Here is a 12179-nt window from a genome sequence, read left to right as displayed (position 1 = left end):
ACCTTTCTTGCTAAAAAACTCCCAAGAATCTCTGCTAATTCATAGCGCCCACATAAGCATTACGATGCCAGCTCTATTCAATAAAAGATCTAAAAAATATCCATTATTTCTCAAGGGAGCAAATTACTGGGATAAGCCATGTGGCAATTCAGGACTTGATTTATTCGTGTACCAAATTCCATTCAACTTTTTCTGCGTTTACTTCTAACAAAAATCCAAATATTTTATCAATCTTTCGCATATGAATTAATATGAATACATATACCTAATGTAATAGAAGATGATCATTGAGATGCAGTACGGGACGAACCTGAGAGAGTGCTTGGTAAAAAATGTGATGCATATTAACAATATATCTCACAAAACACACCTATACACGACGAATTCAATCTCATCATTATTTATCCGAAAACATCATGTAATATACGTTTCAAATTAATTAGTATGAAATTAAATAATACGCTCGAAATAAATTCATTGTGTTTGGAGGTCTTTTGAGCGAATGCGGGAGGGCACTTTGCTTTTGTGTTGCTGGCTAGGTTTGGTTCATTCAGTTACCTATATTACGGAGCGCTCGACTTAATGAACTGCTAGGCGGAAACGTCCTTATGCAAGTCTTTCTGGATAGGTAGATAATTTGGTTTTCATTTTATATAATAACTAAGTTTTGCTCGCGATTAAACTCCTAATATACATGTTCCCGGGGTAGTAACCTATAACCTTCCCAAGGTCTTAAACTATATCCATACCAAATTTAATAAAAATCCGTTCAGTAGCTTTTGAGAAAGTCGATAATATACTGATAGACAGAAAAGGGGATTTTGTTTTGTAATATGTATAAACGATGTGTAGTTAGCAGGTTTAGAAACTTAATTATTTTTATAATTATTTTATTTGTTTTGTTTCTGTGACAACTGAGATTAAGGGCGGCTTTTAGCCACCGTCGTCGTGACTTATTATTTTTTGATATGTTCTATTTTAGAACTAATTGTATTTTGTTTGCCATAGTTACTTCTCTTTGGTCAGAAATAAACACTCATGTCAATAACATCTTTTTACTAACTTTATTTAATTACTAAGAACATATACCATATTTATATATTAGTATCGACTCTAGGTACCAATTATGGAACTTCAATACAAAAATATTCTTCGAGATTTCTGTGCTATTTAATTTAACTTCGGTCTAGAGTTTTGCCGAAGTATATGCTCGCGTATGTCTCCCATAAGAGGTAAGCAGGCGTGGAAGTAGAACATCCATAATTAGCTTAACTTATTCTCGTCTGTGATAGGGGACTTCATTCACATCAAACTCTCCGTTCCAGTCAATGTATTTACGATCTAAAACAACATTTGAAAATACCTATGTTAAATTTAATTCGGGGCTATTTTCAGAAGTACGCTTTTATCCAAACAATGACGTAGTAATTAGGATATCTAACCTATTACTAATAAATTAGAATGTTATGCGAAATCGAGCGCTGTATTACTATTATTATGTTTATTTGTTGTATAAATTCACTAATTATTGTGATTGCCTCAGCATGAAATTAGGTCGATGTTATTCGTGACTTCTAATTTAATTGGGCGGTTGTATTGCTGATTCATCTTAATTTTATTTGGTAATGATGTACGTTGGCAATTTGCATACAAAGAGTCGATAGGAAAGGATATTTCTATATAAATATAGGTAGCAATAAGCTTGATTTTAAGTAAATATGGTCTGAGTTCGTATTTTCTTTGTGAGTATTATAGTATTATATTTATAATTATATGCCACGGCCAGTATTTTGTATATATTCTTTTTATTAATTTTCAAAGTAAAATCTCATTCTTTTGACTTTTTCTTATTGATATTTTTCTTTTCTTTCTATACAATGATTATGACTTTTTAGTTTATTTCCATTATGAAAGAGGTTTTCGTTTTTTATTTTGACTATTTTTTGTTGTTTTTTCACACGAATATTATCATTTTGTAGTTAAATTACATTCTTATAGAATTTAATAATGTGATTTTTTCCAGTATGTACGGTGCATCGGGCGCAGCGCCGCGGGAGGCGCGGGGGCGTGCGCGCGAGCGCCCTGACGTGCTCCCTGCGCCCGCGCCGCTGGGCGAGCCGCCGCCGCCGACGCTGCCCCGCCCGGGCAAGGACAGTGTCGCGCGGCTCACGCTCACCGGACTGTCTTATGTTGTTACCGTAAGTTTACATTAATACCATAAGAATATACTTTACTTCCTGTGAAGTAGCGAGTTATTTAGTAATTAAATGCGTTTGTGTAAACCTAATAGACAAAATTACTCCCCCCCCAGGCAATTCTTGTGCGCTCGGTCTTCACACCGACTGCACGCTCATGCACGGGGAGACATTTCTCGTGGAACACAGTTAAGTGTGTAAACCTTATGGTTGCCAATTCATATTGACACTTATAAGGGCTCTCGAACAGTTCTACCTTATTGTCTTCCTCCTATCCTAAGAAGTTTCCTTGTCCTTCCTCCACACTTCCTTCCCAGCTATCCCCTCCCAATTTTCCCCCAGGACCCTGCAGTCGCTAAGCCGGGGATTCCATTATTCCATTCGAGGGTTTTCCCGGTGATGACTGCGGAGTCTGACACCAAAAAAAATAGGCAAAATTTTCGGTGTACAAACATGTTTAGTTTATAACTCATTCGCTACTGGATTAAAATAGTAGCAATGTCCGAACATGGCGTCAGGTCGGCTAGGAGAATATGCCTATTGTATTAAGTCCATATTTATATATTTTTTATAAGTGTAACGTGTTAAGGTAAATCGAATGAAAATGATGTCTGAAGATTGATGATTCTCACAGAATTATTTGTTAGCTTTCTCTGTACCACATAGCGCGGTAAGCAGAGACAAAACGTCATGCCTGAGGTATTTTTGTCACGAGAAAGAACAGTATACCAACTACGTTGGTTTCAAATATAATCTCAGAAGGATGTTTTCCAATGAAAAATTCTTGGAAAGTATTTGATGTTGTCTCTGGAAATTCAACCTACGGCGTATTAGTTATTAGAGCAATATTACACCGTCACCCACGTAAGTTATGACTAGCAATATAATATTTTTAGCTAGAAAAAAGTCTGTAAACATTAATAACAGGCTATTTGAGTATTTTACAACACTTAGAGCATTGACATTTCGTTCGACATTATACGGCCATCATATTTTACGGCGAAAATTTATGTTTTTTTTACTAGCTTGTGTCTCACTACTGAGATCATTTGATTAGGGGTCACCTCAAATTATTGAATACTTACGCCGTAGGCACGTGCTCTCTGTTCGATTCCATTCCACATAAATGTTGTAAAAAATATAATAAATACGAACCTTGGACCTCTTATTACACAGATTATAACCTTGACAGGAGACCAAGGGAGCGATTACCTAAAAGCGTAGAGTAATAAAAATAAATTTAAGTATATTTTGATCTTTAAGTACTACGTGTTCCAGCTTATATATAAATAATCAGCTCGGTATACAGTTCTATTGCTGGGCACGGACCTCTATTACTGAGAAGGATTAGGCCTTGGTCCACCACGCTGGCCTAGTACGGATTGGTAGACTTCACACACCCTCAAAATTGTTATAGAGAACTCAGGTATGCAGGTTTCCTCTCGATTTTTTTCTTCGCCGTTAAAAAAAGCGATAATTCACAAATGTGGTTCCAGCCTGTTTAAACACAATTTAAATTAATAAATTAAATTGTCCTAGCACTAAAATGCGGTTGTATTGTAGTTTAGGTGTAAGATAATTTCCTACATTCAAGCTCTTATGGTCACAGGTGTTAACTAACCCAGTTCCTAGTATTAAAAGTTAGCTAAATACGGCTTTAGAAAGCGTTTCCACAACTTAAAAGCACTTGCGCTTCGCGGAATCCCGATTTGGTGCTTAATGGCACTTTTAACTTGAAAATACAGTGGGATATATACAAATGCTACTATTTTTGAAAAGCACACGCTTTTATACCCGAAGGGGTAGGCAGCGACGCAATTTGTAGACGCTCTTTTCAGCATGCGTATTGCATCCCATCTGATACGGAGAGAGTCTATCGCCACATCAGCAAAAAAAAACCTCACCCGAGTTTCAAACCTGGGACATCAGAGCGGTAGTCATAACAAGCAAGAGAACACTATGCCACCGACGCAGACGGATAAATATTTAAAGCATAAAATATGAGCAATTTTAAAATTTTATTTATATCTGATAATCAGTTGGCGAGTCAGATTGGCGTCGCACGCAAGTAACGAATACATTAAATTAACTTAAACGATTATTGTTACCAAATTAATAAAAATGTCTTAAAACTGATTTGAAATGTTGATTATCGTGTTTCCTTTTTTAAAGGGCGTTGCTCCAATATAAGGTTAAATCGTCTGTTTTTTATGCCTTTATTTAATCTTTCTTGGTTTGTAGAAATGGTCCTAGGTTCAGGAGTCGAATCTAATATCTATGGAACACTTGTACTAATTTTTCTAATGCACTCTCATGATTGAATTGTCTATTTCAACCCATTGACGTTCCATTTGTCTATCCTAAGCAAGTAGGGACAGTAATTTTGATACAATCCAAGGATTATAGTAAAGCAAAATTAGAAATAGAATATTATGAATGTCCATAAATAAATAACAGTTATATCCAATTTAAGCAGCGATAGCCTAGTTGATTGTGAAACGGACAGCCGACACGAATGTCCACAGGTTCAAATACCAAGGGCACACACCTCTGATTTTTCTAAAATTATGTGTGTATTCTTTGTGAATTATCGCTTGCTTTAACGGTGAAGGAAAACATCGTGAGGAAACCTACATATCTGAGAAGTTCTCTAACCGGAACGTGACTTATGTGGGCCATTATGGCTGGTTTTTACCTTGTGTATGGTCACTTTCTGGGCGGACACTAATATCTTAACACCAGCATATATTTGTATTATAGGTAGTAAGTTAACACCTTATCACTATTAAGAAGATGAGATTTCTGTTTTACCCCAATAGCTTGATCTGATCCAAATAACTAAGGTCCTCATAACCTATACTAAAATACCCCAAATGAATATTCCATGTAACCATAAATTTATACTTTATAACCGAAACTATGATCGCAAGCCGGAATCCCACAATAATGCGGAAGAATTAGGAATAACCGTGCAATAAATTACAAAAACGATGTCGTACGGGTGGAAGCGACCGTTATAGCGTCGTAAATATTAGCTTGGCTCACCTATAATGTAGGAAATTTTCCTTCAAATACACTCCTTAGAATCAAACAGATTTGATCTACGTAGTTTTAAATGGGGCTAAATTTGTGTGTGTTTTGATGCGTAAAATTTAGATGCTTGTGATTGGAATTTGGTATCATTTCACCTATTCGCGGGGAAAGTGTCTTATGACTACTGCCTAGCATAGAGGGGTGTTTGAGCAGTTATATTGCGTTCATTGCACCTTACGACCCGAAGCTGATCTGTCCGGAAAGATGGTAAACAGCAGGCGACAGTCGAGCTGAGTCCCTATCACTATATACGCCCTATGCACGGCATACCAACTAAAACTCGCGGTGTCTTTGACGCATTAGGGACGGCTGCGGACTTCCTCCGATAGAAGTGTCTAAGTTGTTGTCCACAACCGCCCATCTATCATTTCACGTAGATGAAATTGGTGAAAAGTGGATTAAATATGGACTATTTTCACAGTATAGTGCAGAGGCTATTCCAATAGTTATCTGAGGTTATGATAATGCCTTATGGTACCGGTGAGCCTCTAATGCGTTGACAAAGGCTACTGCGGGGTATTAGTTGAAGCCCCAGTACACGTAACAAACCGGCATACCCGCCTTGGTTCCCCGAACTGACACGGGAAATAAAGTGATTACCTCGCGATTAAAAATTGTGAAATGTGGGTGCATTACTTGCGGCTTTGGCTTAACCTTTCGATATATTATATCAGTTTGAGATTATGATTCTTAGAATCTTAGAATCTTAGAATTCTGGATTCGATTCCAATCTAAGAATAACATGCGAAGTCTGCCATTCTTGTTGAATTAAGACCTAAATCTCTCAACAATAGAGACAGGCCGTGAGCAGTGGGCAGTATGTAATTCATGATAAAATAAAATTAAAATACTTTATTTATCACGTAGGCGAACAAAGTTGCACTTATAATACGTCAAAACAAAGCATAAGAATAATAATTATTATTTCTAAACAACTATTAAAATTACTTATATAACTATGAACATTTTAAATTAGGGATAGAATTTATAATAAAAACAAGGTACAAACCGAAGTAACCAGCATGGGCTGGCAAGTAGGAGGAAATAGAAGGATAACTCGTCGCGATTCTCACCGGCGAGGACATGAGCCCTAACCTAGCTAACCTACCAGCCTTTCACTAGCTACCTAAGTGATGACTACCCGAAGAAGAAAGGCGGAAAGAAACTACAGGCTTTCTTTTTTGTCATCAATTGTTCAGTACATCTTTTGTAAAAAAAAAATTCAAGTCTTTCTTGTACATAGTCACAATAGTTATATAAGCTAATGCACGCACATCACCGTTAACATGGGATAAGATAAAATCCAATCGATTAAACCTGGGGCGGTATTATTATAACTGTATTGACAACCTAATAAACTAAGCCCGCTTTGGTTGTATAGTTGTATTACGGGACTGTTTCGTTCCCCGGTCGGACAAAGTGATATTAGGTATACTTAGTATTAAACTGGATTCTGGAATTTGTGCCCGATATGAAGCAATACTCGCCCCCTATGACATATTCGGATTTCGGATTATAAATGGCGGAAAGTGGGTGCACCTGTTGCGTCTTTACCTACCCCTACGTGGATAAAAGGCTTGAGCATCTAATTAACTATAATATTGTACCCAGGCGGTGACGCGACGCTCACGGCAGTCGACGTCAGCGCAATGGTCGCGCTCGTTTCGCGCGAGCGCGGCGTCTCCTCAAGACGACGTTGACGTGGATGACGTGTTCTTCACGCCGCCGACGTCGACGACGCCGCTCCAGCACCACGAGGAGGAGAATGTTGAAAGTAAAGGGTGAGTTAATTTTTAAGGTTTCTAAAGATCGACCCATTGTTAATAGATACTGCTGATTTGTGTACAACATATATTTTTACTTAGCCTTTAAGTTCATAATCTAAGATAATAAAAATCAATCCACAGAATAATCAACATAATAGTTGTGTATGGTCTACTTTGAGCTATGCCATGTTCATCGCGCTCGGTCTTCCCATGAACGCTCGTCTGTGGATGGTACGATATTTGTCGCGGCCCTAGACATACAGTTAAATGAGTATACCTTGTGGTTGGGAATTCACATTGAAACTTATAAGAGCCCATGAACATTTTTCTCCTTTTCCCTACATCCATCCTAGAAAAATCCCTTCCTTCCCCAGTCACCTCTGGGCCTGAACCCCTGAGTTGACTGTGTAGGCAAACACAAAAAGCCATATATATAATGTTTGCCTATTTTTATATGGATTTAATAATACTATTGCCACAATAATTAGTTTGTTGGACGTTTAAAAACGTCATTAGAATTTATTTGACGTTCCATAACGTTAATTTAATTTGTTGGACGTTCACTAACGTTTAAATACAAATGGTGTTTATAATTTATCGCTTGTTTATCATAATATTTGATACATGAAGCACCGTCATAGTATTCGTTTAATTATTAAGTCCATTAATTTTAATTGTTTCGCTAAAATGTATACATGTTTGTGTCCTAATTACTCTCTAATTGATAATATTCAACAAAGTAAGTCGAGTATTATTAGTGTAGGAATTAGTTGCAACGAATTTAGTTTCTGTTTGAGTTTGGGTGTATTTCGGGCGTATCTATCGGATTATTGCTAAAAAATATTTCCAGTTTTAGGTATTCTAAGACTTATTTGTATGACCTTATAAGTATATCATTTTATGCTGTAGTAAAGTATAGTTTATTCAACTGATTCAATTATTTTGGGAACAATGAAGGTTACGTATTTATTGTGCTCGGTATAGCGATAGCTTTAACGTCTATGAACGTTGTCGAACGTAACATCGTAGAATTGGACGTGCAAAATCATAATATATTAAAAATATTTACGACGCAATAAAATATATGTGAGCGCATTCAAATTCGCTCGAAACGCATTATTTAAATAAAAATGTTATTTCAAACATTTACAAATACATTTGATTTTATACACAAATGGGTATTGTTAGTAAACGCATGGCAGTAACTTATCAAAGACAAATATAACCCAACCCAAATCTTTGTGACACGGGTCGAACCAGATTAAATCTTCGAACCGGACCTTCGGACACTAATATATAAATGGAAAAATTATGTCTGTCGTATCGTGGAATTGTAAGGGGCTGCGCAGACGTGATCGACGTGCCTTATTAGCAGCCAATTGCAAAAGTAATAGTTTTTATTGTTACCACAACGTTCACACAAAGACTATAATGTCATCATCATTTTTACCCTTCTGCACCTGATGGTAAGTTGAGTGGGGTCAATAGAATGTCGACTGACGAGAGATGGTCCCTCGACAGTCGACACAATTATGCCGGCCTGTTGGAAACGGATATACACAGGCTGATCCCGGAACGCGACACATTTACGGGACTCATGGCGGGTTTAACACCTTGTGTGCGGTGTATAATTTTTTGGTAATTAATGTGTCTGCGCGTTGCTTAATATGAATAAAAACTATTTCTTTATGAAGGCCACGAGGTTTACCTGAAGGTACGTCAATACCGTTGATGGTATTTACCTAAATCACCATTGGAATGATGTTTTGAATGGTGCCAAGGAATGTGGAGATCATATTTAGCCGAACCCAGGGTCAAAAGGCTGATTATTTTATTTTTATTTCAAATTCCTCTACCGAAACGAAAAACTGGTATTATGTCTAAAGTAACGTGTGAATGCAATTTTGTGTATGACTCGGGCCGTAGTTAGCGTTTGTACAATCGCAAACGCTAACGTTATATATGAGAAATTTACATATTTTAGTGGACTTATCGGTAAGATATGTCATTCCCATTTTTTATTTTGTTTTACCGTTAACAATTGTAGAAAGAAATTTTGGCTAAAGTCGCTGATTCAACTGCCACATTTTTGTAGCTAATAAAACATATTTTGTACATAGTTCTAACAGACGTGAGTCGAGATAAAAATATAATGTTTTTACTATACCATTATATGTTAACTGGGTGTTGCTCGCGGCTTTGCCCGTGTGAAAAGCCTTTTCACTACAAAAGTCGAAAAACACTCACGACGCTACCGCCATTGTTTAAAAATCAGATTTAAAAGTTTAATTGTTGCCCATAAGAGCAAATTACGGGGATAAAAGTAGTCTGTGTGTTAATCCAGGACATGATCTACCCGTGTGTCAAATTTCATCTAAATCCGTTTAGTTGTTTTCACGTTTACTTCTAACAAACATAGAAACAATTGCACCAACTTTTGCATTTATGATATTAGAATAAACTGAATCACCTTTTTCCTGAAGGTACCACGTGGATGGTCAATAAACCCGAGCAAAAAAGCTCTAGTCGGAGAAAATTCTGACAGTAGAAGTAAGAATAAGAAAAAAAATTGATGATTTAATAGTTTAGCAAACTCTAAGCGCAAGATGGAATGCCTTTGGACGTGTATATACTCACATGACAATATTAATAAATTTATTTTGGTGTACTCAAAACAATTCTTATATCTGACATTCTGTAGAAGAATTATAGGTGTTTTACCCACTCATCATCATCATCTCAGCCACAGGAAGTCCACTGCTGAACATAGGCCTCCCCCAAGGATCTATTTTAAGGTTTTACCCACTGATATTTAGGAAAGAATGGTGTTTGGGTAACTAACTATACTGTTAATGTCTTTGGGTTTGAGCGAGAAAAATATGACAATAATTCGAAGAGAACCTAACAAAATTCTTGATTGAGCGACATTCCGAAATTGTTGACGGATTTAGATAATACTGGAGCCTTTGATTTTCGTAAATATTTAAGGCAAATTAATTTGGAAATGGGCTTAATACTTTATTAAAATGGTTAAGTACCTATTTGAAACTTTGACTAGTATCCTTTAGTTAAGGGATGTAAGCCCCGTAACTTTAAAATATACAACAATTTCAACAGAATGTATTTATTGTTACGATAGCAAATTTTCTCTACTTTATTTTCTATAATCAGTTAATATATGTCTAAAATACTAATAAACAAAGTAGTAGGGGTCACTTTGTCGCACACGTATAAAAAAATACTGTTATATTTTTATACTTTTAAAATTTCAATTAGCCTTTTTTGCTAAAAAAGTATTTTTGATTAATTGCAGTCCATTGACCCAGACTGAGTTAGAATTTCTAATTAATAATTCGCGTTAAAATCACATGTGAATTCGCAATATTATCTTTTAATTACGCGCAGTTTGAAGAATAAAGGCGTAGAAGGTGTTTCGATGTGCCTCCCCGAAGTAGTTGTACTTCTAAAATGCCCAACAAAACTTGAGCACACCATCGTGTGATAGCGGATTATTTTTGTAGTGTACATTACACTTGCGAACAAAATATTCTCCGTCACGTGGTAGTGCTTAAGTTGTTTGTTGACTATACGACTGCCGTGCTGAGTTTATAATGGAGTCTTTACAGAACAATTACATAAAATCTTACATAGTTGGCGAAATATGGGGTCAAAAAATAAAATGCTTTATTCATTACGTAGGCGACCATAGTTGCGCTTATGATAAGGTACATGAGAATATTTAATTATTACTGCAATAAGTAGCTTATATACTATAGACATTTTGTATATTACGTATAGCTACTAAAAGGGAAAAACACATGATAACAACTTCCTCCTCATATTACATGGAAATTAACGTAGTAAAAGTTCTGCAGCGACCACGAACCAGAAGACGTAGCGTAGGCAGGCCCCTCCACGAGATGGACCGACGATCTGGTGAGGGTCTCCGGAGTCCGATGGATGAGGGCGGCTCAGAACCAGTTCTGTGGCGCTCAATGGCGAAGCCTATGTCCAGCAGTAGACGATTCCCGGCTGAAATGATGATGATGAACGTAGTAAAATTTGGGATTCCCTATTCTGCCCACATGAAAAGAGAATAACCTCTTTTTTAAGTGTTTGTGTTTTTTTGTTGAGTTAAAAAGACATGATATATGTATATATGAATACATGGTCGGTATTTTTGTTTCAGAGCCCGATCTCCTCTAGGGTCGGGAGGGGTGGAGTACAGAAGGCCGGAGAGGAGTGTGTCATGGGGTGCGGGTGGAGTCAGGATACACAGTCCCATGCTTGAACCTTTGGCTGATAATTCCAATCGCAGGCAGTTCGGGATGGGAGTGGTCGGCAGATTTTTCCGGTAAGTTTTTTTTTTACGAAGGCCAAACGATTTTGTGAGCTAGTAGTATTTATATACGGTTTCAAACATTGACGTATATTCTATACACGAACGTCCATATAAACTATTTGTTCAAAATCTGAACTGAAATGGCAACCTAAAAAAATGTCACTGTTATAACTTATTTATTCACTAGAACAACAGATAATTTTACTTATTTGACTAATACTTTTGATTCACATTCACCTGGATGTTGAATGTGAATCAAAAATAGGTTTGCACGTAGACTCGCGTTTTTATATTATGAGCGCCATTCCGTACACAGCCACAAGCATCAATATTGACACCATATTAAAATCAGTTTGAATGGATTTCAGGTCAATTCAGTTGAACACAGTAAATGTTCGGAACGCCAAATCTAGTACGTAGTACATATATATCGACGGTTTCAAACAGGATCGCATAATTACGTAGACTAGCGAGGGATGATCATCCTACGTCATTTGACACTTTATCGCATTCTATTTATCATCAGGTCCAGTGGAGTCGCTTTGCTGTGTCTATATAAAAAAAGCTAATACACTATAGCTCTACTCAGTGATGTAGCTTGTCATAACGGGGCCCTATCAATATTGTTAGGGGCTCTTGAGGGTAGAGCGTACTTTTGGGCACCCGCTTAGTTTAACTTATGGGCCAAGGGGAGCCCCTAAAACTCGGTGGCTCCGTATCACTAATACGTCGCTAGCTACGGTTCTGGTTCTAAAACAGAGCTAGTCCTTAGTTCAAACCTTT

The 12179-nt window shown here is 36.9% G+C and overlaps 1 protein-coding gene across 1 annotated transcript; it reads left to right on the top strand.

The window, feature by feature from the left end:
• Positions 1-2010: 2010 nt before the first annotated feature.
• LOC119193100 lies at positions 2011-11408 on the top strand (the record flags this gene model as incomplete). The annotated part of the gene is made up of 3 exons (XM_037446764.1): positions 2011-2198; positions 6900-7069; positions 11244-11408. Coding segments are annotated over exons 1-3 (509 nt in total), but the record flags the coding sequence as incomplete, so codon positions are not given.
• Between the last annotated feature and the right edge of the window lie 771 nt (positions 11409-12179).

The sequence above is a fragment of the Manduca sexta genome, unplaced genomic scaffold (genome assembly GCF_014839805.1).
Source record: "Manduca sexta isolate Smith_Timp_Sample1 unplaced genomic scaffold, JHU_Msex_v1.0 HiC_scaffold_3590, whole genome shotgun sequence".
Classification (NCBI taxonomy): domain Eukaryota; kingdom Metazoa; phylum Arthropoda; class Insecta; order Lepidoptera; family Sphingidae; genus Manduca; species Manduca sexta.
This window is presented reverse-complemented; position numbering and strand designations above follow the sequence as displayed.